This window comes from Rhinolophus sinicus, chromosome 11, assembly GCF_057876585.1.
Source record: "Rhinolophus sinicus isolate RSI-liver-muscle chromosome 11, RSI-T2T, whole genome shotgun sequence".
In the NCBI taxonomy this organism is placed as follows: domain Eukaryota; kingdom Metazoa; phylum Chordata; class Mammalia; order Chiroptera; family Rhinolophidae; genus Rhinolophus; species Rhinolophus sinicus.
In genome coordinates this window covers 22,444,208-22,468,558 of record NC_142511.1, presented here as the reverse complement: position 1 = coordinate 22,468,558, position 24,351 = coordinate 22,444,208, and the positions used below count along the sequence as shown (strand labels likewise).

Here is a 24,351-nt window from a genome sequence, read left to right as displayed (position 1 = left end):
CCCATCGGTCGATAGAAATCGGGCGGTGATTGGCAAGAGGGTGGGTTCTGCTTCCCGGCGGGGTCCTGCAGTGTTGGCGGAGGCTCTTCAGGGGACTAGGGGACCAATCTGCGTAGAAGCGGGTGGCGGGGAAGAGAGGGGAGGAGAGCTCTGAGTGGGAAGCGGAGCCGGGGGCCTGGGACCCGTCGCGTCAGAGCCAGGTAAAGGCTCCTTCCCTCTTCCCTTTCTATTTACCCTCCGCGGGGCTGGACCCTGACTGAGCAAACCCGGGCAGGGACGGAAAGGCGAGGGCGCGGATGCTGCTTACTGCATCGCCTTCGCGGTGCCGCCCGGAATCCCCCCGACCCGCTCCCTCACGACCCTCTCCAAATCTCCGGGTACACCCCGTAATACTTCTGAGGACTGCGTCTCCGCTCTTCACCACACTGCCTGGAGCTCTGCCCTGGCTTGCCGCCGCGCAGCCCGCACCCAGCCCCCTCCCCAAGTCCTCGGCACACGAGCAGCCTTAGTCCACCTCGGGGCAGCCGTCGGTGGCACTACCCGTCACCATCGGCTGCCCTCTAACCCTGTCCCCGAGCTCTGGCAGACGGCCGGGGGACAGCCCTGGACCCAGAAGAATGGGTGTTTCGCCCTGCTTCCGGGGCTCTTCCCGGGTCCTAGCCCCCGGCCTGCCCCGAATGGCTCCTCGTCGCACCCTCCCGTTCCCAGAACCATATGTGGGTCCCCAAAGTTGCTAACATCCTGCGTTCCACGAAACCCCGCGGCCCACGGTAGTCTCCTAACTCGCCCCCCCGCCCCTCCGCCCGTACCCTTGCCCTCTCGCGGTCTTCTAAGCGTGTGCGACAGCTCCGGTTATCCCTGGCTCCCGAGCAGCCTTAGCACCCCACCTCTCAGCCCCCTCCCCGCTTCCTGCCCGCGTGAACCACCAGGCCTCCTCTGCTCGGTTTTCCTCGCTCTGTGTGGCCCTTTCTCCGGGCGCGAGAAGTGGGAGACACGGGCAGGAGCCTCCTCCTCCCGGCGCGAAGGGGGAAAGGGGCGGCCAAGGAGGGAGGGTGGCCGCTGCGGCACGCCGGGGAGCAAGGCGCACAGCTCTGCGCTCCAGCCTGCTTCCCTCCCGCCTTCCGGCCAGGGCCGGGGCGGGATCTCCTCCCGCACCTCCTGGTGCGAGGAATCGGGACTGCGACCCTCACCAACCCCTCCCCCAAGCCTGGGATTGGGTGCGGTATCTAGGATCTCTGGGCTTGGGTCACAAAAAATATCGGGGGTGGCATTTAGAGTCACTCTCGTCCCTGGCTTGGGGCAGGAGACGGCTGCTTTCCGCCCCCCCGCCCCCCCCAGCTTCCCGGTTTTCCCGACTCCGACCCTCGCCTCTAACCGGTTTCCTGCTTCTGCAGACCACATTGTTTTCCTGGATGTGTCCCGTGCGGAGCTGGCTTTTTCCTGCAGATCTCCTCCCCCCCCACCCCAAACATTTTGCTGCCAAGAGAAGCTAGTAACCAAAAACAAAACAACTGGGAGGAGGGGCGGGAGGGGAAGAAAAGTTGTGCCCGGGTGGCTTGTCCCTTCCCGGCTTTGATCCCCTTTGATGTCCCGCGAGTTGCCCGGCTGGGGGTCAGGGGCCGCGTCGGAGGCAGGGCCGGGAGGGCTCTTTCTGGCTGGCCGCTGCCCAGCGCTGGCTCCAGAGGGCTCCGGAGGCCTTCGAGGTGTCGCAGTCCCCGCCCGGAGCCCCGCGTTCCCGCCGCAGTGTCCCCACCCGAAGCCAGTTTAGGCGGCTGCTCCAAAGTGTTTTCTTTCAGCCTGAAAACCAAATCCGGTGGGAGCTGCCTTCCTCCCCATCTTGCCGCGCCTAGCTATCCCGGCCGGGCGGCGTTTGGAGATGAATGGGCCGCGGCGGGACCTGGAACGTCGTCCCCTACCCCACCCCCGCTGCGATTAGGATCTGCGCCGGGGCTAATCGCCCCCTCCCCTTTTCCCTGCATTTATAGGCAAGTGAACTGGAGCAAACGACTTCCGATCCAGTCCGAGCTGCTGCGGCTCCCGTTTGGGATTTGGTTTGCAGCATCTTCGAGCCTGTGCAACAAAAAACCGCGAAGCACGCCCAGCCCTCCCGCGGCACCCTAATACGCACCCATTCCCTCCCGGGGACACAGCTGGGCGCGTCCACACCCCCGCAACCCCACACCATGTTGTGCGGAAGGACTTGCACTCCCCGCCTGTGTCGTTGATGTCAGACCCCAGGCCAGCCTCCGGGCGCTGCAGTTCTCCCGGCTAATGCTGAGCCTGCGGCTCCGGCTCTAGCACAGGAACCAGCCGTCACCGCGCCCGGCCCCAGCGCTCACCGTCTGCATGTGCCCTCCGTAGCCGCCCGCCCAGCCCGCAGCCCGCGCTCCCCGGAGCGCTGGAGACCACCGCGGGGGACCCCTTCTGCCCTCGGGAGAAGCAGTCTTGGAGGTATTGATTTCGGTGGTTGGATTTTTCCCGTGGATCTATCAATTGACAATTCGAATTTGGAAGAAAGAAGGAAAACATGACGTCTCCAGCCAAATTCAAAAAGGATAAGGAGATCATAGCAGAGTACGATACTCAGGTCAAAGGTAAGGGCTTGGAAAAATAGCATAACGCATATGATCTGTGGACCATTGAGGCATGTTTTTCCATCCTGATTTGCAGGAGGTTCATTTCTTTGGGTGGAGCAGGTGGGGGCAGGTCGACCCCAGAGGTGGTTTCATTCGTAGGTCTGAGCCTCTGAGGGATGGGCCGTGCCAGGGGCTACAAGCTCAGGAAGGGGATTTTTCGGAGTGGGCTTTAGGGTTTGCTCCTGTAGGGCTGGCCATTATTTTGGCAGCCCTTTCCCTCAGGCTGGATAGGGTGGGGGGGAGGGGCAGGAGATTCTTGGAGAGTGAAAGGCGGCAATTTGCCTCTGGTTGTCTGGATCAGGTTTCCTTGAAGGAGGACTGAAATCTGACAGGTGTTAGGGAATTTATTCCAGAGGTTGAAGAGGAGTCCAGGCAGAGAAAGGCAACCTTGAGAAGGTGTACCTTTGGAGAGTCCTGGGAGAGGCGGGGTTTTTTCCTGGTGCCCTGTATCCAAACATGACATTTGCTATGGCATCGGACACAGAAAGTCTGTAGCCACCGTGGGTGCACCTTGTACTTGCCCTAGTCTAAGGTGGTCTTGCATTCAGCCAGAGATCAGAGAACAGAAAGAATAAGGTCACTCACACTGGGTCTCCGCCCTCCCCTAAACCTGAATGGAGTTGGGATGTTAGGCTTGCTGGGTGGTGCTGATTCTGGAGGATGGAAAGACATAATTGTTTAAACCTTCTGCATTGCCACCCTCTGCTCCAGAATACATGCTTTTAATGGCCCACTCTACCTCTTTGCAAAAATGTGAAGGATAGAGCAGAATGTGGAGATGGAGGAACCAATGGACCTGTCTGCGCATCTAGCCATTCGGCTGCCTGACTTGGCCTGCGAATCAAAGCCCCTTCCCAGATGCCTTTTTTAACCAGCAGTTCCCATAGGAGGGGTTCCTGCCTGTTTAAGAGCCCCCTGTGTTCGTGCAAGGCACTGTTCCCTCCTGGCCAGTGGCTGGGAAGACTCACGTGGCTCTAGCCCATTGAGACCTCAGCTGGGGAGTGGGAGAGGTGGGTGGCCTTGAAGGTTACACCACATGGTTGGAGCTCTGGGTTTTCCTTTGTTTCAGAGTACAGAGGGAGAGGCCCCTCTTTTTTCTGCACCAATGTAAGGAGACCATTTCCTATCATAGAAGACTTGGGAAGGGCCATGTCTCCCCTCTAATGATTGCCTGGGGTGGGGGTAGGATAGAGTTTGAAATGGGAAGCTGCCTTATCTCTTGGAAGCTTGGAAGGTAGTTTGAAGTCCCCATTGTGCCGTGGTACCTTTTTACTGTCATCAGCATGGGCAATGCTGGACATGCCCTGAGGGACCTTCTATCCACTTGGCTGCAAACATTGGTGGGTTTATTACAGAAGGTGGGGAGTTGACTGACTGATAGCTGCAGTTGAACTGGAATTGGGAGAGGTGTGGTTGTTGAGTTGTAATTGAGGTTTTGGCCTCTTGTCACTGTTCATAATCCAGGCCTGTTTTTGTAAACAATAGGCCATCGGCCTCCGTGTCCTGTCCAGATGTACTGCATTCTGCTCCTGGAACATTCCCCCTCCCCCCCAGTTTTAACCAGATATCGTCATTCTTTTTCTTTCTTTTTACAGATCCTATTCTTAACTGTTGCCATAGGGAGTGTGAATAACTTTGACTTTCCCAAATTTCTCTCCAAAAGCACGCCATTTGACTAAGGCGCAGAGTGATTTTACATGTTTATTTTTTGGAAGGTTCAGGGCTGATAGGTGTGAATAGAACCGTATCTGCTGATTCCTTACTGGTGAGGGATTTCTCATGAGTATCTCATAATTAAACACTTCGTATATTTACAAACATTGCTCATTGAGATGATGTAATAAAGTTGGCTCTTTAGGATTTCTCTTCTACCTTGCCACGAGCAGGGCACTGTTTTGCTTTGCTCTGATATTTTTCCATTGACAGTATTCATAGATTTTATAGTGGCCGAGCATGATGTCTTACTCGGAAGGCATCCAATAAACACATATGGAACTGATTTGAATGGTTTAGTCCCTTATTTTATAGCTGAGAAAAGCATGGAGAAATTAAGAGGCTTGTCCAAGGTCACACAGCTAGGCAGTGGTAGATCTGAAACTAGAAGCAGCTTACCGACTCCCAATTCTGCTATTCTATTCCTGTTTACTATGAAACATCATCTGACCAGAGTACGAAAAGAAATATCCTTAAGAAGCCAAAATTTGTCAATGAATAACAGTAGTAATAATGATAATAGTAGATTACATTTTGGGTGCTCATTATGTTCCAGTCTGTCTCAAGTGCTTTATAAGAATTGTCTCATTTAATCGTCACATTAACCCTGGAGGTGGATATTATTTCATCCTCTATTTGTTTAATGAAGACAGGCTTAGAGAGGATAACAAGCCCTCCCAAGGTCATGCAGCAGCTCGACTCCATTCCTTTATTTATCAGCTATTTATTGGGGGCCTTCTCTGTGTTCTGGAGTGGCAGTGTACAATCAACAAGACAAAAATCCCCTCCCTCATGAAGCTTACATTCTAGAACCCGTGCTGTCTGTGGAAAAGCATAAAACTTGGAGACAAAAGGGACCTGGGTTCTGGGTTGGCTCAGCTCCCACGTTAGCTGGAAGCTCTTGTCAGAATTATTATGCTTTTTATGTGTTATCTGGGACTCATAGCGCTGCCAGTCTTACTTCTCTTACAGATGCCAAGATAAAGAAGAAAATTGCTATTTTGGTCTGGTGGTTAAAAGCACAAGTTTCTGAGTCTAAGGGGTCCAGGTTTAAATCTCAGTTCTGCCATACACCTTGGGCCAGCTTCATGACTTGTCAGAGCCTCAGTTTCCTAACCCGGAAAATAGACAAAATAATGTACATTTCCTAAAGTAGGTGTAAGAAGTCAATGTAATAGTATATAGGAATCATTTAGCACAGTACCGGACGCTCAGTATTAGTACAGTCTGCTCCTCTGTTAGCAAACCTTCTCTCTTGTTGAATTGGCTGACCTGTAAGGCTGCGTTGCCTACTGGCTCCCAAAGCACCAGCTATTAAATGATAGGAAAAGTCTGGGAATGAAACTTGAGTTCTGGTAAGTTCCTCCAGTAGTAGCGAAAGATATCTTGGGCCAGTCACTTAAAACCCCTAGAGCTGTAAAATGAACAGGTAAACTAATCGTTGGCTGCTGTTGTTCTCTGTCTCTGACCAGGGTCCTGGGTCCTGCTTTTCAGTCGGAATGGTTTGAATCAAGTGGACTCGAAATGGACTTTGTGGGACCCTGTCTATCCTGTGTTTTTTGCCTCCCTTTAAATCACCTGCTTGCATGTGCCCTGAAGGACTTCTGAGGCTACAGCCCCAAACCCCACCCCAGTGTGGTTTTATGAGGGGCGTGCCTCCTTAGTCAGCCTGCCTTGTAAGCCGCCTTCTTAAAAACCATCATTGTTAAGGGTTTGTGGGTGTTCAGATTCCTTTGAAAGTTCATCCCTCTCAATGTCTGATTCGAGAGCACTAATATTCATAGTGCTTTTGCATGGCTCTTTCCAATTTACAAAGCGCTTTCATATACATTAATCTCTGGAAATTCTTGACTACCCTGGGCAGATTCATGGCCGTAACCCCAAGCCCTTTTGGCTTCTAGCCTGTTAGCTTCTTGTGGGATCGGAACAGTGAAATGTGGTGAGGTGCATGGTTACCAGAGGCAATAATCTGACTGGCATTTGGGTGGGTTCACATCACTGCATGCAGGCCCAGCTATTGTCCTGTCCTTATTCAAGACCCCTTTTCCTTTGCCCTCTCCATACCTTGAGGTTTCACAGTCCCTCAGAAAGCCTGAGAGTGACAGTTCATGCAGGTTTTCCAGGAGGAATCATCTGGAACAGAGTAGCACTGTGCTGATCAAATTCTCTTTCTTGAGAACATTAGGGGACTTGTCTTTTCCTGCCTTCCTTCTTTCCTTCCTTCCTCCCTCCTTCCCTCCCTCCTTCCCTTTTTCCCTCCCTCTCTCTCTTTTTCTTTTCTCTCTTCTCTCTATCTCTCTCTCTCCTGTCTTAGAAGAACTGTATGCACCACAGAGCTGAGAAGTGAAATTTTGTAATTTCCACCTGGAGCATTTTGATAGAAAAGCCGCAGGCCTTTGCCTAGAACAGTTTAACCCTTTCAGGACCCTTTTAGAGCACGGAATTTAAAACTCTGGACATATTGTGTGTGCACATGCACTTGGGAATGTGGATTGCTGGTATTTAAACAACTTGTTCCCTTGGGAGGTCTGAGCAGTTCTTCACTCATGCCAACAAAGGTCTTCTCAGAAGCTTCTTTCCTCCCAGCCCCCACCCCCCAAGGGAGCTTTAAATATAATCAGTTTGTAAAAAGCTGCAGTAAAACATCTTGTTGGAAGCCGGACGCAGATGCTATCATCTTGCTAGATGATTGAAGGCTCCTCTTCCCTTGCTCAGGGAAAATAAGACTCTGCAGTTCAGGTGAACGCCTGGACAAAAATGAAGCTCTTGGAAAAATGCACGTATTCTGTAACTGAGAGTTGAAGGAGCCGGGAGGAAGATGGTAGGCAGGGAGCTGGGGAGGCTGTGCTGTGCTGAGCAGCAGTGGTTAGAAACAGTGCTGAGGAGTCCTCAGCGGTCCCAATTTCAGGCATTCCCTTGGGAAATGAGAACAAATTCCCTTTGGAGAAGCCCATCAGGTAGTTATGGCCACCTCCACACAGGTTGAAAACCTGGACAAGCCCTGATCATTTCTCCACTGTGAAGTCTGCAGTCTGACCTGGCCCTCCCTGTTAGGTAGGGTCTACAGGAAACAGCAGGCGCCCAGGCCCTGACTCACACGCTCCTGTTGTTCACTCTAGATACACGTGGGCTGCCGGTGGCACCTGTAGAGTTCTCCTTCCAGAAAGGTTTTCTTCATGGGAATTGTCCTTACCTTACTCCATAGGCCTCTGAGGTCTTTGTTAGGAAAATATTATGTCATGTTGCAGGGAAAAAGTCGATGTGCAGATTTCTACTCATAATATAATTCAAATGAACAGTTTTAACTTGGTGTCAGCTATAGAATTGGCCTTTTGGGGAATCTGGGAAAGTTACCTCAGAAGTTGTTTGATTTAAATATAAATAATGAAAGCACTTAAAAGCTTTTTTTTAAAATGACAAAATAACACCTTTACTGATTTTATAATAATGTGTAGGAACTCTCATCTCTCTCTAATTGTAAAATATACATCACATAAAATTTACCATCTTAATCATTCTTTTCTAAAATTAAAAATTTTTTTCCCCATCTTAACCATTCTTAAGTGTATAGTTCAGTGTACATTCACGTTGTTGTGGAATCTTCACTGCCATCTATCCAGAGAACTCTTTTCACCTTGAAAAATTGAAACTCTACCCATTAAACAATATCCACCCCCCCCCCCCCCCCCCCGTCTCCATTTGACTACTCGAGGTGCCTCATATAAGTGGAATTATACAGTATTTGTCCTTTTGTGACTGGCTAATTTTACTTGCTATAATGTCTTCAAGATTTATCCGTGTTGTAGCATTTGTTAGACTTTCCTTCCTTTTTTAAGGACTTATATGTATATACCACATATTGTTTATTCATTCATCTGTCAGTGGACGCATTTGGCAATTGCAAATAATGCTGCTATGAACATGGGTATATCCCTATTTTTAAAAAATGCCCTCTATACCAAAGTTTTAAAAGCTTGTATATACGTTTCTATTCAATCACCTGTCCGGATAAATTTTTTTAGAGCCAAATAAGATTTAATATCTCCATTCATATTTTCATTTTATGAATATGTATTTATGTTCATAATATGAGCATTATATATTAACAATTTTATACTTTGTAATAATTACATGAATTACTGAACTTTTATTGTATTTTTAACAACCTTATTGAAATTTAATTGACATAATGAATTGCACATGTATAAGGAATATGTTTGATAAATTTTGATATATGTTATATACCCATAAAACCATTATAATTAAGGTAAGTGACCATAACCATCACCACCAAAAATTTATTCATTGTAATGTGTTAATAAACACATAATATAATAAACACATTATAGAAATAACATTAGCTTAATAATAAGTAAAAGCCATTATCAACTTTAAAAAAGTAATAAATAATGATCCACACTACCCTGATTGGTTCCTGGAAAATATATTTAACCTTAGTGAATAAAGACTAAGTAGGGTTCATAATTATGTCTTAGTCATTACTATGTGTTTGGAAGGGAGGGCATGGGAGAGAGGGAGAAATCAAAGAAAAAAATCTTGTGCATGAGTTGATGAGTGACAGTATCTGTTTTCCTGTAGATCTTGCTTGAACCTCATGCCTCTTCTGAAGGGGCCATAAGTGAGCCAGATGCCAGGAGGAGGGGCTGGGGCTCCCGTGGGAGACCTTGCTCAGAATGTTATGAGTATGGCTTCTTTCCTCTCAATGATTGGTTCCCTATTGTGCTGAATAGAGACCAACTTCCCAGGTAAACCTTAATTTGGTCCTCAGTTTTGGTCTCAATTGTATCATTTCAACCGTATTTCTCTAAGAGGGCTGGAGACCTATCTAGACTATTTGCCATTCTTTAAATGCATATACTATTAGCTAACATTTACTGTTTGTTTGGGGTATACCATTGTTTATTTCCCAATCCTTGTATCAACTCCAGGAGGAATTATTGCTGTTATCCCATTTTGCTGCTGATGAAACTGAGATGTAAGAGATTCAGTGACTTGCCCCAGGGCTGCAACTGGTGAATGATGGAATAAGAATTAGAAACTCGGTTGGCACCTGAGTCTGAGTTCTGAGCTGTTTGTTGGTGGAATTACCCCTTTGTCCCTGCCCAGCCCTGCATCTCTACCTCCTGAAATCTCACCCTTCCAGTAAAACCAACTTTTCTTGGCTGCCTTCCTTGGTCACTCTGACCATAAATGACCCTTCTATGTAGTTCACTCACACAGCACTCGGGCATTGATCTTGCACTGCCTTATGATGTAAAGTTTGTCTTCAGTCTTCTCTCTTTTACTGGTAGGAATGTTTTGAGGTTGTGTAACGCAGTGCGGAGAATGTGGGCTTTGGAACCAGCCCTCAGCTGGAATCTTGTCAACATCAGCCTCTTGCTCTATGGCCTTGCTTAAGTCACTCAATTTCTCTTCCACGCTTCCTCTTCCTCATATAAAGATAACAAGACCTACCTTGCTGGTTTATTGCGAACATGTATTATGTAAAATGCTAGCTCAGTGTATGCCCAGTATTAAATGCTGAGTAAGTAGCTCTTCTGTGGGGTTTGTTCAGATAGGAAACGTGTCTGGAACAGTATTATTGTAGCCTAAATGGTGGCTCTTAGTAAATACATATTGGCTGTAAGGATGAATGCATAAATGGATGAGCAGGACTCCTACAGATAATTCCTGTAGAAATAGTTTCTTCATTTGATCTTAACAATGTATCTTGCACAATACCACCAAATGGTTTTTTTTTAAAAACAAATTTACAATTCTGTTAAAGTCATAGCATAAAAGACTGTTTACACCCATCACTTCCCACCTACCCTGCTCACCTTTTATAACACCACAAAGCTGAATTCCCTCTAGTTTCCTTACTATATAATGTTATTTCATGCTTCATGCTGTGTCCTTTTTTTGGGATGGGTCCTTTTCCTCAAACCTGGAAAACACTTACCCATCCTTGAAAACCCAGCTCAGATGCTACCACCTCCAGGAAGTCTTCCCTAATTATCCCTGCTCTCTCCACAGTGACTCTGTGCAGGATCCCAGGCAGGGTTCCTCAGAATCTCCCCTTGCTTTCTGCACAAAATTAATTCCCACGCCGTCAGCGTCTCCTCAGCAGTGTCCTCGTGCTCACTTGTATCATTGCACTCGTCATATTACATGGTAATATTTTCATTTACATCTCTTTGTTTACAACTCACTGAGCACGTTGGGGACAGAACTGTCTTTTATTCATTTCCATGTCCAAACACATAGTAAGTACTAAAATGCTTGTAAATTGGATGTTTTCTGAGTTGAGGTTGGATGTGACAGTGCCATGATGGCATGCTTATGCATTTCTCCCCCTACTGCAATGAAAAGCCTTCTCCTTATGTTACTGTTATTTGAAATTCAAAGTAGATCAAACATTGTGACTATTGTCACTATACAAGGACAGGTACAAACTATATAGCCCATGAAGGCTCCCCCCAGTGGGGGGTGTCTTTCCTCATTTGCTAATCTACTGCCTTCTTTAGAATTCTTGCCCTAGAGATGTGTCAGATTTTTTTCAATCATGACTCTTTCCTTGGAAACCAAGAAAATATTAACTCTGAAATTCCAAAGAGTTTAAAACAAAGTAAGCTTTCTTATAATTGAAGCAAAATGCACTCTACCTTTGTCCAGGATTATTTCATCATTTTAAACAGATATTCGAGGTGTAAAATTGAGAAAGTCTAGGTCTTTTCTGACTGGGAGTTAAAACAGAATTGACCTGGGAAAGGAACTGTTGTGACACTTTTTCAAAGCATGGGTTTGGAGAGAGCTATTGCCTGGTTAGAAACAGTTGCATGATCTATGGTAAGTGGGCAGGAAAGGTCCAAAGGGACAAACAGGCAAACTTTTCCCTCTGGTTTTTCAAGGCATTTGGTATTAAGTCCCCTTGACCTTATTTGTACATTATGAATGAACGGTTCTGAACTTGAAGCATACATTGATGAGGAAGGAAAAACAGCTGGGAAGTGTGCCTATGTGGTTATTTTAGGATGCCATCTGCTAGGGAGAAGGCAGAATCTTATTTTTGTTTGTTTTAAACCTTTTCTTCTACAAATGCACTAATTGGTAGGCAGGCAACCTGAAAGGCATTATGAAAGTTGGGACCTTGTCTTTGCTGTCTGAGCCCAGATTCTGCATTTTGAATCACAACATGGTGGGTGAGCAGGGTTTGAGTACTTCTCTCCTGGGAGAAGGTATCCTCACCAGCCATGAATGGCTGGGTGGCCAGCGTTCCACAGGAAAACAAAGCACGGATAATAGAGGGACCCAAGAGCATGAGCTGGCCAAGACACAACATGCCATGAACTTGAAGAAATACATCCTGTTTCTGAAGAGTTGGCAGCAATTTCTCCAAACATTTAAACCTCTTAGAGATCTGGTCCCTTTTACATCATGTATGTACATATGCATTAATACGTATTTGATATGGGGCGGAGGGAATTGGGCCAGATCTTGTCAGATGAGTAAGCTGCTCATTAGGGAGGCTTCTTGACGGAGCTACCAGTTTTGGAGTGATACCCTGTTTTCCCGAAAATAAGACCTAGCTGGACAATCCGCTCTAATGCGTCTTTTGAAGCAAAAATTAATATAAGATCTATTCTTATTTTTCTATAAGATAATATAGTAAATATATTATAATATAAAACTGGGTCTTACATTAATTTTTGCTCCAAAAGATGCATTAGAGCTGATTGTCCGGCTAGGTCTTATTTTCAGGGAAACACGGTATTTCTTTTGGACCATAGCAAACTGAACTGCGAGGTTCTCCATAGACAGAATGGTTCCCAGGGAATGAGTACTGGATTTGGAGGCAGAAAGCGTGGCTTCTAATTTGGCTTTGCCATTTACTGCTGTGATTGGAGGCGGGTAACTTACCACATCTGTAAAATGGGGACAACAATTCTTAGTCCTGGCTAATGAGGATGATGATGATGGCCAGCATTTATTGGGTGCTTCTTATGTCTAAGCTCTGCTTTAAGCACTTTATGTATATTAACTCATGAATCTCCCGACAGGCCTGTGAGGTAGCTACTATTATTATCCCACTTTTACAGATGAAGCACAAGGAGATTAAATAACGTTCTCCAAAACACGCAGCTAGTAAGTGATGAAATTAGAACATGAACCCAGGCTGACTTACCACTGTTATGAGACTCGAAGAATTCATTTGAAACACCTTTGAAGCTATGAAATGCTGTACACATTTAGTTGCTTGTTCTTATTTCCTGTTATTTTGATACTAAAAGGAATTAATGCTATATTCTAAATGTCTTCCTGGTACATACCTACTTGACCTGTGTATGCCTTGGTTTTCTCATCAGGAAATTAGGGGTTAAATGAGAACATTTCTAAGGTCCTCCTTGCTTTCATGGTCCATGATTCTTGCTTATTGAAAATATTGAAGATGACAGTTTTGCCCCTATTGAAGATGACAGTTTTTTTCCTATTAAGCACACTTGTAAGTACAAAAACCGTTCTAGCCTCTGAAGGGCACTCTCCTCAGTGCCAGGGCTTGCCAAGTCTGCGTGGCTGCTGCACACTTGCAGAGGGTGGGCCCCAGGTGGTGGCAGAGTGGCAGCTGGCCTGGAGAGCAGTTGAAGTGATACTTGGTGTCACTGTCTGATAGGAAGAGATGCCTCACAGTTGGAAAAATCGAGGGGAGGGATAGTTACTTGATGGGCCTAGGGGTGGACTTGTCACCGGATTACTAAGGACAATCAATGCTTTAATCAGGATAAATACGTTAAACCTTGGACTTCAGAGATTACAGAGTGAGAAAATTCCCTGCTGTTACTGGTGTGTGTGGTGTTCCTCCTTCATCTTGGTGGGTCAGAGATGGAACTTGTGTAACTGTGGGGGCAGAGCCCCAGAAAGCAGTTTCCAGGCTCTCGGCCTCACATAGACAGGTGCTGGCTCAGGTAGTAAATGGCCAACTGTGATTGCATGGCCATCAGCTGTGGCTAGTTGGCCATCAGCTGTAACCAGTGAGCCATTGGCCACTAATATAACTGCTGGGGCTATGCTAGCAGAGAAGAGAGAGAGAAAAATGGGGGCTAGCAAGAAGATGGCGGCTGGGCTGGCAAGCGTGGATGACGGTTTGCGGACAGTGTGGATCCAGCCTCCAGTGAGAGTATAGTGCCGCCAGAGAGAATATAGTGGTATGACTCCCCTACCTATGGCTCCGTGGGTGTACCTTTTTGGCCTCACCATATCCTGCGTTCTTATATGGGGAGCTGGAGCAGAGACCTTGCAGGCCTCCCTGCACGACAGTAACTCTTGGTGTTACAGAGATTTGTGTTGTTGTGTGCAGTGCTTGAATTCAAAAGAAAAAGAAAAAGGAACTTGGGTGATTGTCTTTAATTAAAATTAAAGAAATAAGGAAGTGGGAGGCTTTTTAATCCCTGACATCTGGGCTGGGACAAACTGTGGGGAGGTGGTGTGGATGTGGAACCCCATGTAGTGTTCAGCTAGACATCTGGGTTGTGGGGGAAGTGACGTCAAGCTCTGCTAGGAGGTAGAATGGCCTCTTGCCTCTTCTCCTCTTCATATGCTGGGCCCTTTGTCAGCTCGGGTTTCTTTGTGATGAGGTATGCTGCAATCCCGAGTTGAAATGTTTTCATGTTTATGTTTTCTTTTCACCTAATGAATAGGCTAAGTAACAATTTGTTGTTTAAAAGTGAGTATTATTAATAATAATGACAGCTCATATTTTTATCATTACAGCATTAAAAAAAATATCATTCATGGGAGGGAGGGAAGGAGGGTAATAGAGGACTCGCTACGTAATGTTGGACAATTCCTTCCACCTTTGGGATTCTCAGCTTCTCAGCTGAAAAGTAGAAAGATGGATTACTAGTTCCTTGCTTCCTCATTTTTAGGATAGATGACTAAAACATGGTTATCATAAAGGGAGTTGTCGCATTGAGTTTACATGTGGACTATTGTCTTGAGTGGAAGACAGAAATTAGAGAAGAGATACCTTAAGTTCTTCCTACTCATCTGTTCTACTTCTGGTTTAAGTTTTCGCCTTTAAATGATATCATTAGGAGGCTTTGTGTTTTAGACTTTGTTGGAGTCGGCTGTGCTTTATCTCTTGATCTCTCTTATTCAGTGATTTGTGGTGATGTAAGTTATCTCAACTCTTTGCTGTCAGCAATTTGAAATGAAACATTGAAGCATTTTGGGTAGATGATATCTATTGCTTTGATTAATGAGGTTCCTGATCTGGATATTTTAAGGCCAGTAACAACACAATTTTAAAACATCTAGTACTCCTTAAAACATCAGTAGCGCTCCCACTGCAAAAGCTGAAACCGATTTATTTCCTTCTAAGAGTCAATACGTGTGTGTGAACTTTCTTTTGCTCTTTTGGCCAGAGAGCAGGACTGCCAGCCCAGAAATGCCAGCCCTTCTGGATTCAGCAGCAAAACGAATTAATCATTATCTAGGCAAAAACAGAAACCTCCCAAATTTTTAACCTTCTGTTGCCTCAAATTTCCTCCTTACTCCTCCTAGAAGAAAAGGCATTTGTGGGCACGCGCACGCGCGCGCGCTCTCTCTCTCTCTCTGTCTCCCTCTCTCTCTGTTTCTCTCTCTTACAAAACTTAATGTAAAACGATCTCATGTTTATGAGAGCTGGAATTAGTTGGGAGGGATCCTTGTGTTCTGCAGGCTCAGTGGGCATGATGTGAAAGCTGGGCTATTTGGCCTGTGGAGATTGTAGATAAGAGAGTGATATGTAATTGAGTAAGAATTTGAAAAATTATCCGATAACATTAGGAGCAGCAAAGCACCCGCTTGTGCTTTTTTTAATGCTCAAAAAGTATTTGGAGGAGGAGTGAGGAGCTAGCATTGTTTTCAGGGCGTGGGAACCCCCTCCTCATCCCATCCTAGGAGCCATATTTGCCCAGGCAGAGAGTGTGAAGTCTCTGAGAGATCCTGACAGATCATTTAGTACATTCTTCTGCTCCCGGGTAATTCTTCAGTCTAATTATTTCAGGAAAGGTCTGTCAGCTACCCTTTAAAATCCTTTCCAGAAATGTGTAACACAGCCTACCTTCTCATCTTGTTCCAGTGACCCAAACTATAAATGGTCAGTCAGTTCCTTCATTTGCAGAGCTTGAAATAGGAAAAAAAAGGAGCCCTGATGAATGGAACTCATGGTTTTTCTGCTGCCACCCCACCCTCTGTACAGGCCTTTGCTTCGCCTGGGTTTTCAGTGGCTCAGAGAGGGAGAGGTAATTGATGAAACTGCTGGGGGATTGTTCTTCCCAGTCCCCTCCCCTCCTTACTTCCACCAGTGTTGGGACACTTTGTATTGAACAAGAAAATCATGAGCTAATTTCCACCTGGCACCATTTATTTAGCACCTCTATGTGCTTGGTATTGTGTGAGGTGTGGGCATATATAGAGCTAAATAACAAGTGTTTGGCTTTTGAGGAGCTTCACCCTATTAAAAGGGATCGACAGACAACACAAGTACGGTGGTGGGACCACAGTAGAGGGAGGCAGCAGGCCCCGTGGGTGCGAGAATAGTCTGACAATGTGGATGAGGTTGGCTGAGGAGGAAGATGGTGATTGTTGGCTAGTGTTTGTAGAGTCCTTGGCAGTCTGCGAAGTGCCTTTTCCATACTTGATCTCATTTAATCTCAGAATGGTAGGTACTACAACGGGGTAAGGTGATTTCAGGCCTTTTTTTAAAAAACATTTTATTTTGAGCTAATTATACATTCACATGCAGTCATAAGAAATAATACAGAGAGATCGCACATACCCTTTATTAGTTTCCCTCAGTGGTTGACATCTGGCCAAACTACAGTCCAGCATCATGACCAGCCATGGACGTGGATACAGTCAAAATGCTGAGCAGCCCCATCACTACAGGGATCCCTCACGTGGCCCTGTGGTACTTCTTGTCCCCAGTCTTCACTCCTTCGTCCACCTCCCTTAGTCCTTAGTTGCTAATGCCTGGAACTTCTAATCTGTTATCCATGTCTACAGACTTGTCATTTCGAGCATAATATATCAATGGAATCATACAGTGTGTGTAGCCTTTAGGATTGACTTTTCTCACTTAGCATAATTCTCTGCAGATTCATCCAGCTTGTTGTGTGTATCACTATTTGTTCCTTTTTATTGCTAAATAGTATTCCATGGTATGGATGTACCACAGTTGGTTAACCATTTACTCATTGAAGGACAGCCGGGTTGTCCTATTATGAATAAAGCTTCTATGAACATTCACGTACAGATTTTTGTGTTAACAGGTGTGTTTTAAAAAGTGGAGGTAATATATTTTTTTAATGGAAATGTGGATTAGAAGTTCGAAAATCTAGGTTTTGCTTCTCACTAGGAAGTGGTATCTTCTGCCTACATCCCAGCGTTGTTGTATAAATAAATTGAGATAATATATGATAATAAATATTATAAATGATAATGAAATATAAACATATATAAAGTGGGACAAGACACCATTTCACTGTGGTCTGTCTCTTAGCTCTGGAATCTTATTCGGAGTAAGTAGTTCTTGAATTGCAATCTAGAGACGGCTCTATTAGATTGTCTTTTTTTCTTTTTTAGTATATGTGCTGCTGAAGCGAGCACAGGTTGTCTTTTTTTCTTAATAGGTGTTGCTCATATATTCTGGTTACTTATCCTTTGTTGATAATATGCGGTTGCAAATACCTTCTTCCAGAGTTGTCTTATTTTTCACTTTTTATTGGATTTTTTTATGTATAAGAAATTTTTAAATTTTAGTATACTCAAATCTATCTAGCTTTTCCTTTATTGTTTGTACTTATTTAAACACACACACGCACACACACACACACACACACACACACACACCCCTACACCTTTTCTATCCTAAAATCATAAGGATATTCTCCTATAATTGTCTTCTAAAAGTTTTAAGCTTTTGCTTCTTACATATCTACCCTGAATAAATGAGGAATTTACTTTTGTGACTGGTGTGAGGTAGGGACTTAACTTTATTTTGTATTTAGTGTGGCTAAACATTTGCTCTAGTTACACTTATTGAAAGGGTCCAACTTTCCCCTCGTTGATTTGTAATGTCATATTTGTACAGTTTCCATGTGTTTGTGGACAACATGACCTTACAACATGCTGCGGTGGGTTAACACTGTGCCAGCTGGGATCTGTGTCTGGGGCCGCTGGTGAGGAGGTGACTGTTCCTCTCCTGAGGGGTAGCACTCAGCTGTCACCACAGCTCCAACCAGAACTGCTCTGCTACTGTGTTTATTATATTGGGTGTCCACCTAAGATTTTATTTGAAGAACTTACACTTAAATTTTTTTAAAGGTTTAAAAACTACAGTTTTTAAAAAGTTTTAGAATGTTTTTCAGAGATAGCTAAGAGTCTTGTCTCTCACCTTGGGTCGGACACAAAAGGTAAGTAAGCCATGCAGAGGTCAGGACCTAGCAGTGATGGGGGAGTATGTTTGTTAAAGTTGAATAAGTACATTATTTTGTGATTGTCAGTGGTTCCAAATATATCACCTATGCCATGAATAATTATATAGGTTCCATGAGGTATTTAGAGCTGTCTAGAGTCTAGTCCGTATCCTTTGTGATCATATCAACCAGTGGAGAAAAACAGCCAATGTGTACAAAAAGTAATACAAAAATAATGTAACCCACAGCAATATGAGAGATGACATCAGCCAGGAGATGACTGAAAATGAGTAGTGTTGATAAGAACTTGAGGAATTCAGAGATGGGAGAGGTGTGGGCCAGAATGAACAAGACCTTGACTTACATAGTAGGACTTGGCTAACTTGAGTAGGAGGGAAGAACAGAGGCAGTGTGTCCGCTTCCCTCAGTGGTGTTCCCACAGCCCCCACCATGCTCACCACTCCTGCATCACTTCCTACACAGGCATACAATGATGGTCTTATTCACCCCCACCCCTACCCCATGTCCCTTCCCCCAGACACACACTCCCTTCCAGAAAGGCGCTTGTGAGTTCTTCGAGGGTGGGCAGCCTTTCATTTCAATGTTCCCAGCATCCAGCACCATGTTTGCCTGTGGTCGGCATCCAGTAAATGTTTGCTGAGTGAGTAGACCCTGGCTGGAGCAGAGCAGTCCGAGACAGAGGCGTAAGATTGAGCTAGAGGGTTTTTGATGATCTTGACGGCCAGCCAGAGTCTGGCTCTGTGCTGAGGCAGTGGAGAACAATGGAGGCAGTCTGAGCTGAAGAGCCGCGCGATGAAGCCATGTTTCAAAGAGACTCCCTGGTTGCTCTGAACTGGGAAGGGAGGCCTGCTCCTGCCCGCCCAGGGAACCCTAGTCTGTGCTGGGCCCTGAGGTGGGTGCTGCGAATAGGCCGCTAAGTGAGACCAATTCTTAGAGCCACCCATGAGGCAAGTGTGATTGTCCATTTACTAAACTAGAAACTTGTGCTCAGATGATCCAAGGTGACCGAGGCCCAGGTCTGTTTGACTCCAAGGCCTGCGTGTTCTTTTGTCCTCAGCAGCATGTTTGACCACACTGTAGTCAGGAGACATTACCACGGAGGAAAATGAGCTGCCGAGATGGGTGTGGGAGCCAGGGGTGAGGTACGAGGCAGGTACGAGGCAGGAATGCCGGAGGTTTCCATTATAGCTTGGGGGACGGGGAGAGCCATGTGGCAATGGCAGGAGTAGACACAGGGAAGTCAGGAGGAGATGCCGCGTTGGACGAGAGACTCAGCCTGGTTTTGGACATCCTGAGTTTGAGGTGACAGTTCCGTTCAAGCAGGAATTTCATCTGGCAAGTGACAGTGCCATCCCTCCCCCAAACTCCCCACCCTACTTTATTAAATCTGTCATGTTCCTGACTTATAAATTGGGAATGTTACAGAGAAACTGTGAAATAGATACTGTGTTTCCCCGAAAATAAGTCCTAGCCGGACAATCAGCTCTAATGCGTCTTTTGGAACAAACATTAATGTAAGACCGGGTCTTATATTGTATATTATTATAGTAAAATAAGACCGGGTCTTATATTAATTTTTGCTCCACAAGACGCATTAGAGCTGATTGTCTGGCTAGGTCTTATTTTTGGGGAAACAGGGTAATACCTCATGTATAGGCCAAATGCCTGGCTTGGTTTGCAGCTTCTTTACATTTCAGTTTGAGAAATGTTCTCCCTTGAAGGGGACTTAACATTTGTGTTCAGGGATTAATAGCATTTTCTTTCCCCAGTGCCCTGTAGGGGCTGAGCATGACTGAGCAAGGAGAGGGAAAGCTTGAGTTGTGAGCGGCCCTGCTCTCTGATAAGCCTGTCTCCTGCTCTGAGGCCTCTTCTGAGGGTCAGCCTGCGAATTACAGAAAAGTCCCGTCAGCCCCCACCCCCTACCACCCCCTACCACCCTCCACCACCTGAGCTCCCCTGGTTGACTGAAGAGCTGGCTCTTGATCAAGTTATTTTAAAAGCAACCCAGGGAGTGTGGGAGAGGCTGAGTTCAGCAGAACGGGACTGGGTGGGGCTGGCGTTTCGAGGTGTGGAGGCAGCAGTGGGCTAATCGCCCTCATTTGAATAATTTGGGGACAGTGAGATGGCTTCTTGATTAAGGGTTTGATTTTTGATTGGAGATTGTGACATGGGATTTGTTGAGAGAGGGGATCGGGCTAAAGCTATTTCTAGGAAAATAAATTTTAGATATTGGCAGTTGAACTGACTGCATTCCATCATCACCTCCAAAGGCTTTGAATTTTTAGTGTTATTTCTATTTTGAGCAGAATGCCTGTATTACTTCTCATCCAATATGTTGGATCCAAGGAGACTGTAGGAATTACTGTCCTCCTCCTTTTTCTTTCTTTCTGAGTAACAAAGCTTACGTACAGTTCAGTTGAGAATTAGCAATTTGGTAGGAAAAAACACCCAACTGGAGGTCTCAGCTCCGACTCTTGCCATTCACCGCATGGCCCTGGGTAAAATCCTAACCTCTCCTGGCCTCAGCTTCTTCAGGTATACGATGACCAAAACAATTCCTGTATATAGGAGTTGCTGTGTTGATTACATGATACAGTGCTTATGCATCTGCTTTGTAAATTACACAGCCCAAACAAATACAAGTTAAGATTTTATTGCTGCAACAGAAGAAGGTGGGCAGTCTCTTGGAAATTGTTCTAATGGGACTTGACCTATATAGCACTGACTCAAGGGTGTTTGTTAAAATGAGTCACCTGTTGCTTTCTGGGCCATACTTGAAATGACATGCCATGTTATTGGTGAACCCCTTTCGCACCGCCCCAAGTTCAGGTTGCTCTTACACAATTTGGGCGAGATTTATGCATCTACACATTCTTCCCCCTTAGAAACAAAACAGTGATCTGGGCAGGGTAGACACCCGGAAAGTGACTTAGCTGGCAAATATGTGATTAATAATGTAGATGTGGCCTAAGTATTAGTGCAGGCCTCTGTATACGGGCCTGTAAGTGATAAATAGCAAGTGCGCCAAGTAAAGCGTCTGGGAACCTATTGGGATCTATTCATGCCTGAAGCGCACTGTGCCAGTGCTGTACTCGATAGTTAACTAAATAAATTCATACCAATCACATGATTTTGCACTTATTTATTTGTGCAGCTGTCTCACCCGCTAAACTGTGAGCTCCTCGAAGGCAGGGACGGTGCCTGTTTAGCTTCGCTTTTCTGGCATTCAGTGTGGTGCTTGGCACGTGCTAAATGTTTATTGGATTATTGGGTGAATGAATGAAAGAAACTCTGCAATTTTATTTCATTAGAGGGGTTTTTGTGGCAGGCGTAGATGTGATTATTTGTGTTGTCACCTGTGAATTTTACAGATGTCTTCTCAACTGTAGACCCTCTGTGGGGCAGACCCGTATTTATGCTGGGTTCTGGCTGCCGCCTCCTCCTTCAGGCTGCCTTGGTCTGACCGCACAGTGGTCAGGCCTCACTCGACACTGTTCCCCAAGGTCTCTTTCATAGAATAACGCCCTCCCTCAGCTCCCACTCTCCTCTGCTTTTCTTTCCAGGCTTGCGACCCAGTTAGTTCTACCTCAGGCAGTCTTTTTCTTACTCGTTTGTCTTCATCACACCTCTTTATTCAAACCCAAGCCAAACACCCTCCTCCAACGTACCTTAATCATGGCAGATGAATTCAGAAAGCACTAGTGACGAACCTGAAAGGAGGAAAAGCCCCTCCACGAGCTCTGAGCTCTCAGTGGAGTGAAGGCCATAAGGCACCAGGGCCGTCAACACTGAAAGCTTCAAAACGTGCTCCCAGGCCTCCTTTGGAATCACTAAAAGTTTCCATTTACCTCCTCATCTTTCTCAAATGAAATTTCCTCTTTCTTAGGCACCGGTCTTACACAACAGAGCAGTGCAAATCACTCTCTACCTATTTCTTATTCAGTTTTATACTGAATAAGAAAAGAAAATGGGATTTGGAGTCAGAAGGCCAGCATTAGCGCCCTGTGGACACATAATACTTATGTGACTTTGAGGAAGTTTCCAGGCTTATTGTGCCTCGATTTCCTCAACCGTTGACAATATGACTGTATTTTACCAAATACCACCTATCCAGTGTCATGGTGAAGTTTATGTATATTGAAAAATTCTTTGTAGCTAATAAAGCACCATATACATGTCCGACCTTCCTAGTATTACCAGTTTTCTATATCATGTTTCATTTGCACGTACTTGATATTTCAATTTCATTGTGGGCTAAGTTGGTTTCCTACCAGCCTGAGAACTGAAACACCATAGCATGCCTTTTATGGAGAAATGCGTTTGAACTTTGGAAATTTACAAATAATCTCATTATGCAACATACTCTATTGGTCAATTAATTGAGGGCTGTCTCTGGATTGTTAGGTGTGGATAAAAGAAACTCTAGCTTATACTTTTTTTGTATATGTCACTGGTATTAATACAGTGCCCACAGTGCCAGACATTTAATAGGTGATTAGGAGACACTATTGTTGGAAGTTTGAAAAGCCATCTTAATCTTGACCTAGAATCATCCCCTTTTAACAGCAATCTAAGTGTCTTGACTAAATGTTAAACTGACTAATTTATTCTGGAGCCGGGAATGGGAAATTGGAGGACCTTGTTATATATCTGGCATTTTGGTATTGCAGACTCCAAAATTGGATATATTTGGGTAAAGAAAATCAAATCTGCTTGCAAAAATGTATAAAAGTATGGCATGTGTCTGCCAGTTCCTTAGCAGAGTGATTCTATTAGGGCTTTTTTTGTTTGTTTTTAGGATGACATTCCTTCTTAACTAGCCAAGGGAGCCCTTTCCCAACCTCTTATCTTGCTGGGGGTATTTTAGAAAAATATTCCTAGTGTGAGAATCTGTAAGAATGGAGCTTATTCATCTGCTTAAAATCAGTTTTCCTTCAAATAGGTCATCTTGATGTTGACCATTGTACTTGACAGGAAACAACTCAAGTTTAGCCCTGTCCTCAGGAAGCAGTTGAGAGGGAGGGTTGGCTTAGGCAGAAGCCAGGTGTTTGTGGAGCAAGAGTATAAAACTGTGAAGAAAGGCTAATGAATACTCTGCTCAGGGGAGTTTAAAGAAAGGAAAAGAAGACGTTTTTTAAGGAAGGGTGTGGGGCTCCTGAGAGGAGGCAGAAGACTCGACCATAGGATCTTCCAGTCTTAGTTCTGTTTTGAAAGCTTCCTAAAGTTGTGTAATTGCATTCTCCATTGTTGAATGTGTTCTCCTTTTGATTTGGTTTCACTGCTCTTAGATCCCTTTTGTCTTATCTTGCAAACATATCACTGTGAATCCTTAAACCATTAACAACTCATTAAAACTCTTTCACCCATTTTCATTTTCTCCCAAGCTGACACCTGGGTAGGGTGGAAACCTGTGCAGGCCTGTTGGGTCGGGCCACACCTGAGTGGCTCCTAGCATTTTGGCTGTCAAAAGGCCACTGAATAAACAGACTGATTGCAGTGGGAGAGCTGATCACTGGGGATCCTTGAAAAGAAGCGCTGGTGGCTGCAGCAGCCGGAAGGAATAGTCAAGGATCGCTCTCTTCACCCTGAAGGACTCTTCAGCAATTAACGCCGTGCCTCTCTTTTTATGTGACATCTTTTTTTCCCCTTGCAGGGACTGTGTTTGTATTTCTCTTTTTTTTTTCTCTTCTTTCAGGATTTCTATAGCTTCTTTCTTTCAGAGACTCAACGTGCTTTTAGTTCTGTTATTTACTCTCTGTGGGGGCGGGAATTAAGGTGTTGAATGAGGTGAAGTACATCACTTACTGGGCCAGGGAGTGATTGTTCCACAGGCAGTTGCAGCTGCAGGAGGCGTTGTTCTAGTCACTTGTTGCCCAATTTACAGATAGATACATACATATATGCGTAAGTACATATTTATATACACACATACATATACACATGTATATATAGCTTACCCTATTTCAAAGAAAATAGGTGACAGTGTCACGGTTTAGTGTCTCCTAAAACAGAATTTTAAGTATTAGTAATTTTCTATATTTTAAATACACATGTACACCTCAGAAGTTAAAGCGAGAGAAGGAAAGAAAAGACTTTTCTGCTTTTGACTTGAGTTGTTGAATTATTTGTCCCTTAGTAAGCTGATCAGTTACCACTTGGATTGAGAGAAAGATGGTCAATCAATCAAAATGTTTCTGCGACATTGGCATGCTTTGTAATGGAAATGAAATGACAGCCAGTTTTTGTCATTTAACTGAATAGATTTCCTTCAGATCGATAGCAGAGATGATATTATTGGTATCTCAGTCTATGAGTGCTAATGATTAATTATGGAAATGTCTGATGGAGGCACTGGATCTCACCTCAGCATCTTATACATGTACTTACCTGTTGCTAAAGTGTGTGCCAGCGTTGGCATTTCTTGTGAGTACAGGTATGGCCCATGACACTGTCTCTGTGGGCCCTATCATAACACCTTACCCTGTCTTTTAAAGACATTCAATTTGATTTATTTTTTTGAAAAT

General features: G+C 45.0%; 1 protein-coding gene across 3 annotated transcripts in view; it reads left to right on the top strand.

The window, feature by feature from the left end:
* The first annotated feature begins 62 nt into the window (after positions 1-62).
* The window catches only part of SRGAP2 (SLIT-ROBO Rho GTPase activating protein 2), a 233,196-nt gene continuing 208,907 nt past the window's right edge, over positions 63-24,351 (top strand). For all 3 annotated transcript variants that reach the window (XM_019752457.3, XM_019752456.3, XM_019752460.3), the window contains exons 1-2: positions 63-200; positions 1,986-2,594. In XM_019752457.3, coding sequence (XP_019608016.3) covers positions 2,528-2,594 — 67 coding nt within the window. In that variant the 5' untranslated portion in view covers positions 63-200; positions 1,986-2,527. The remainder of the gene's footprint in view (positions 201-1,985; positions 2,595-24,351) is intronic.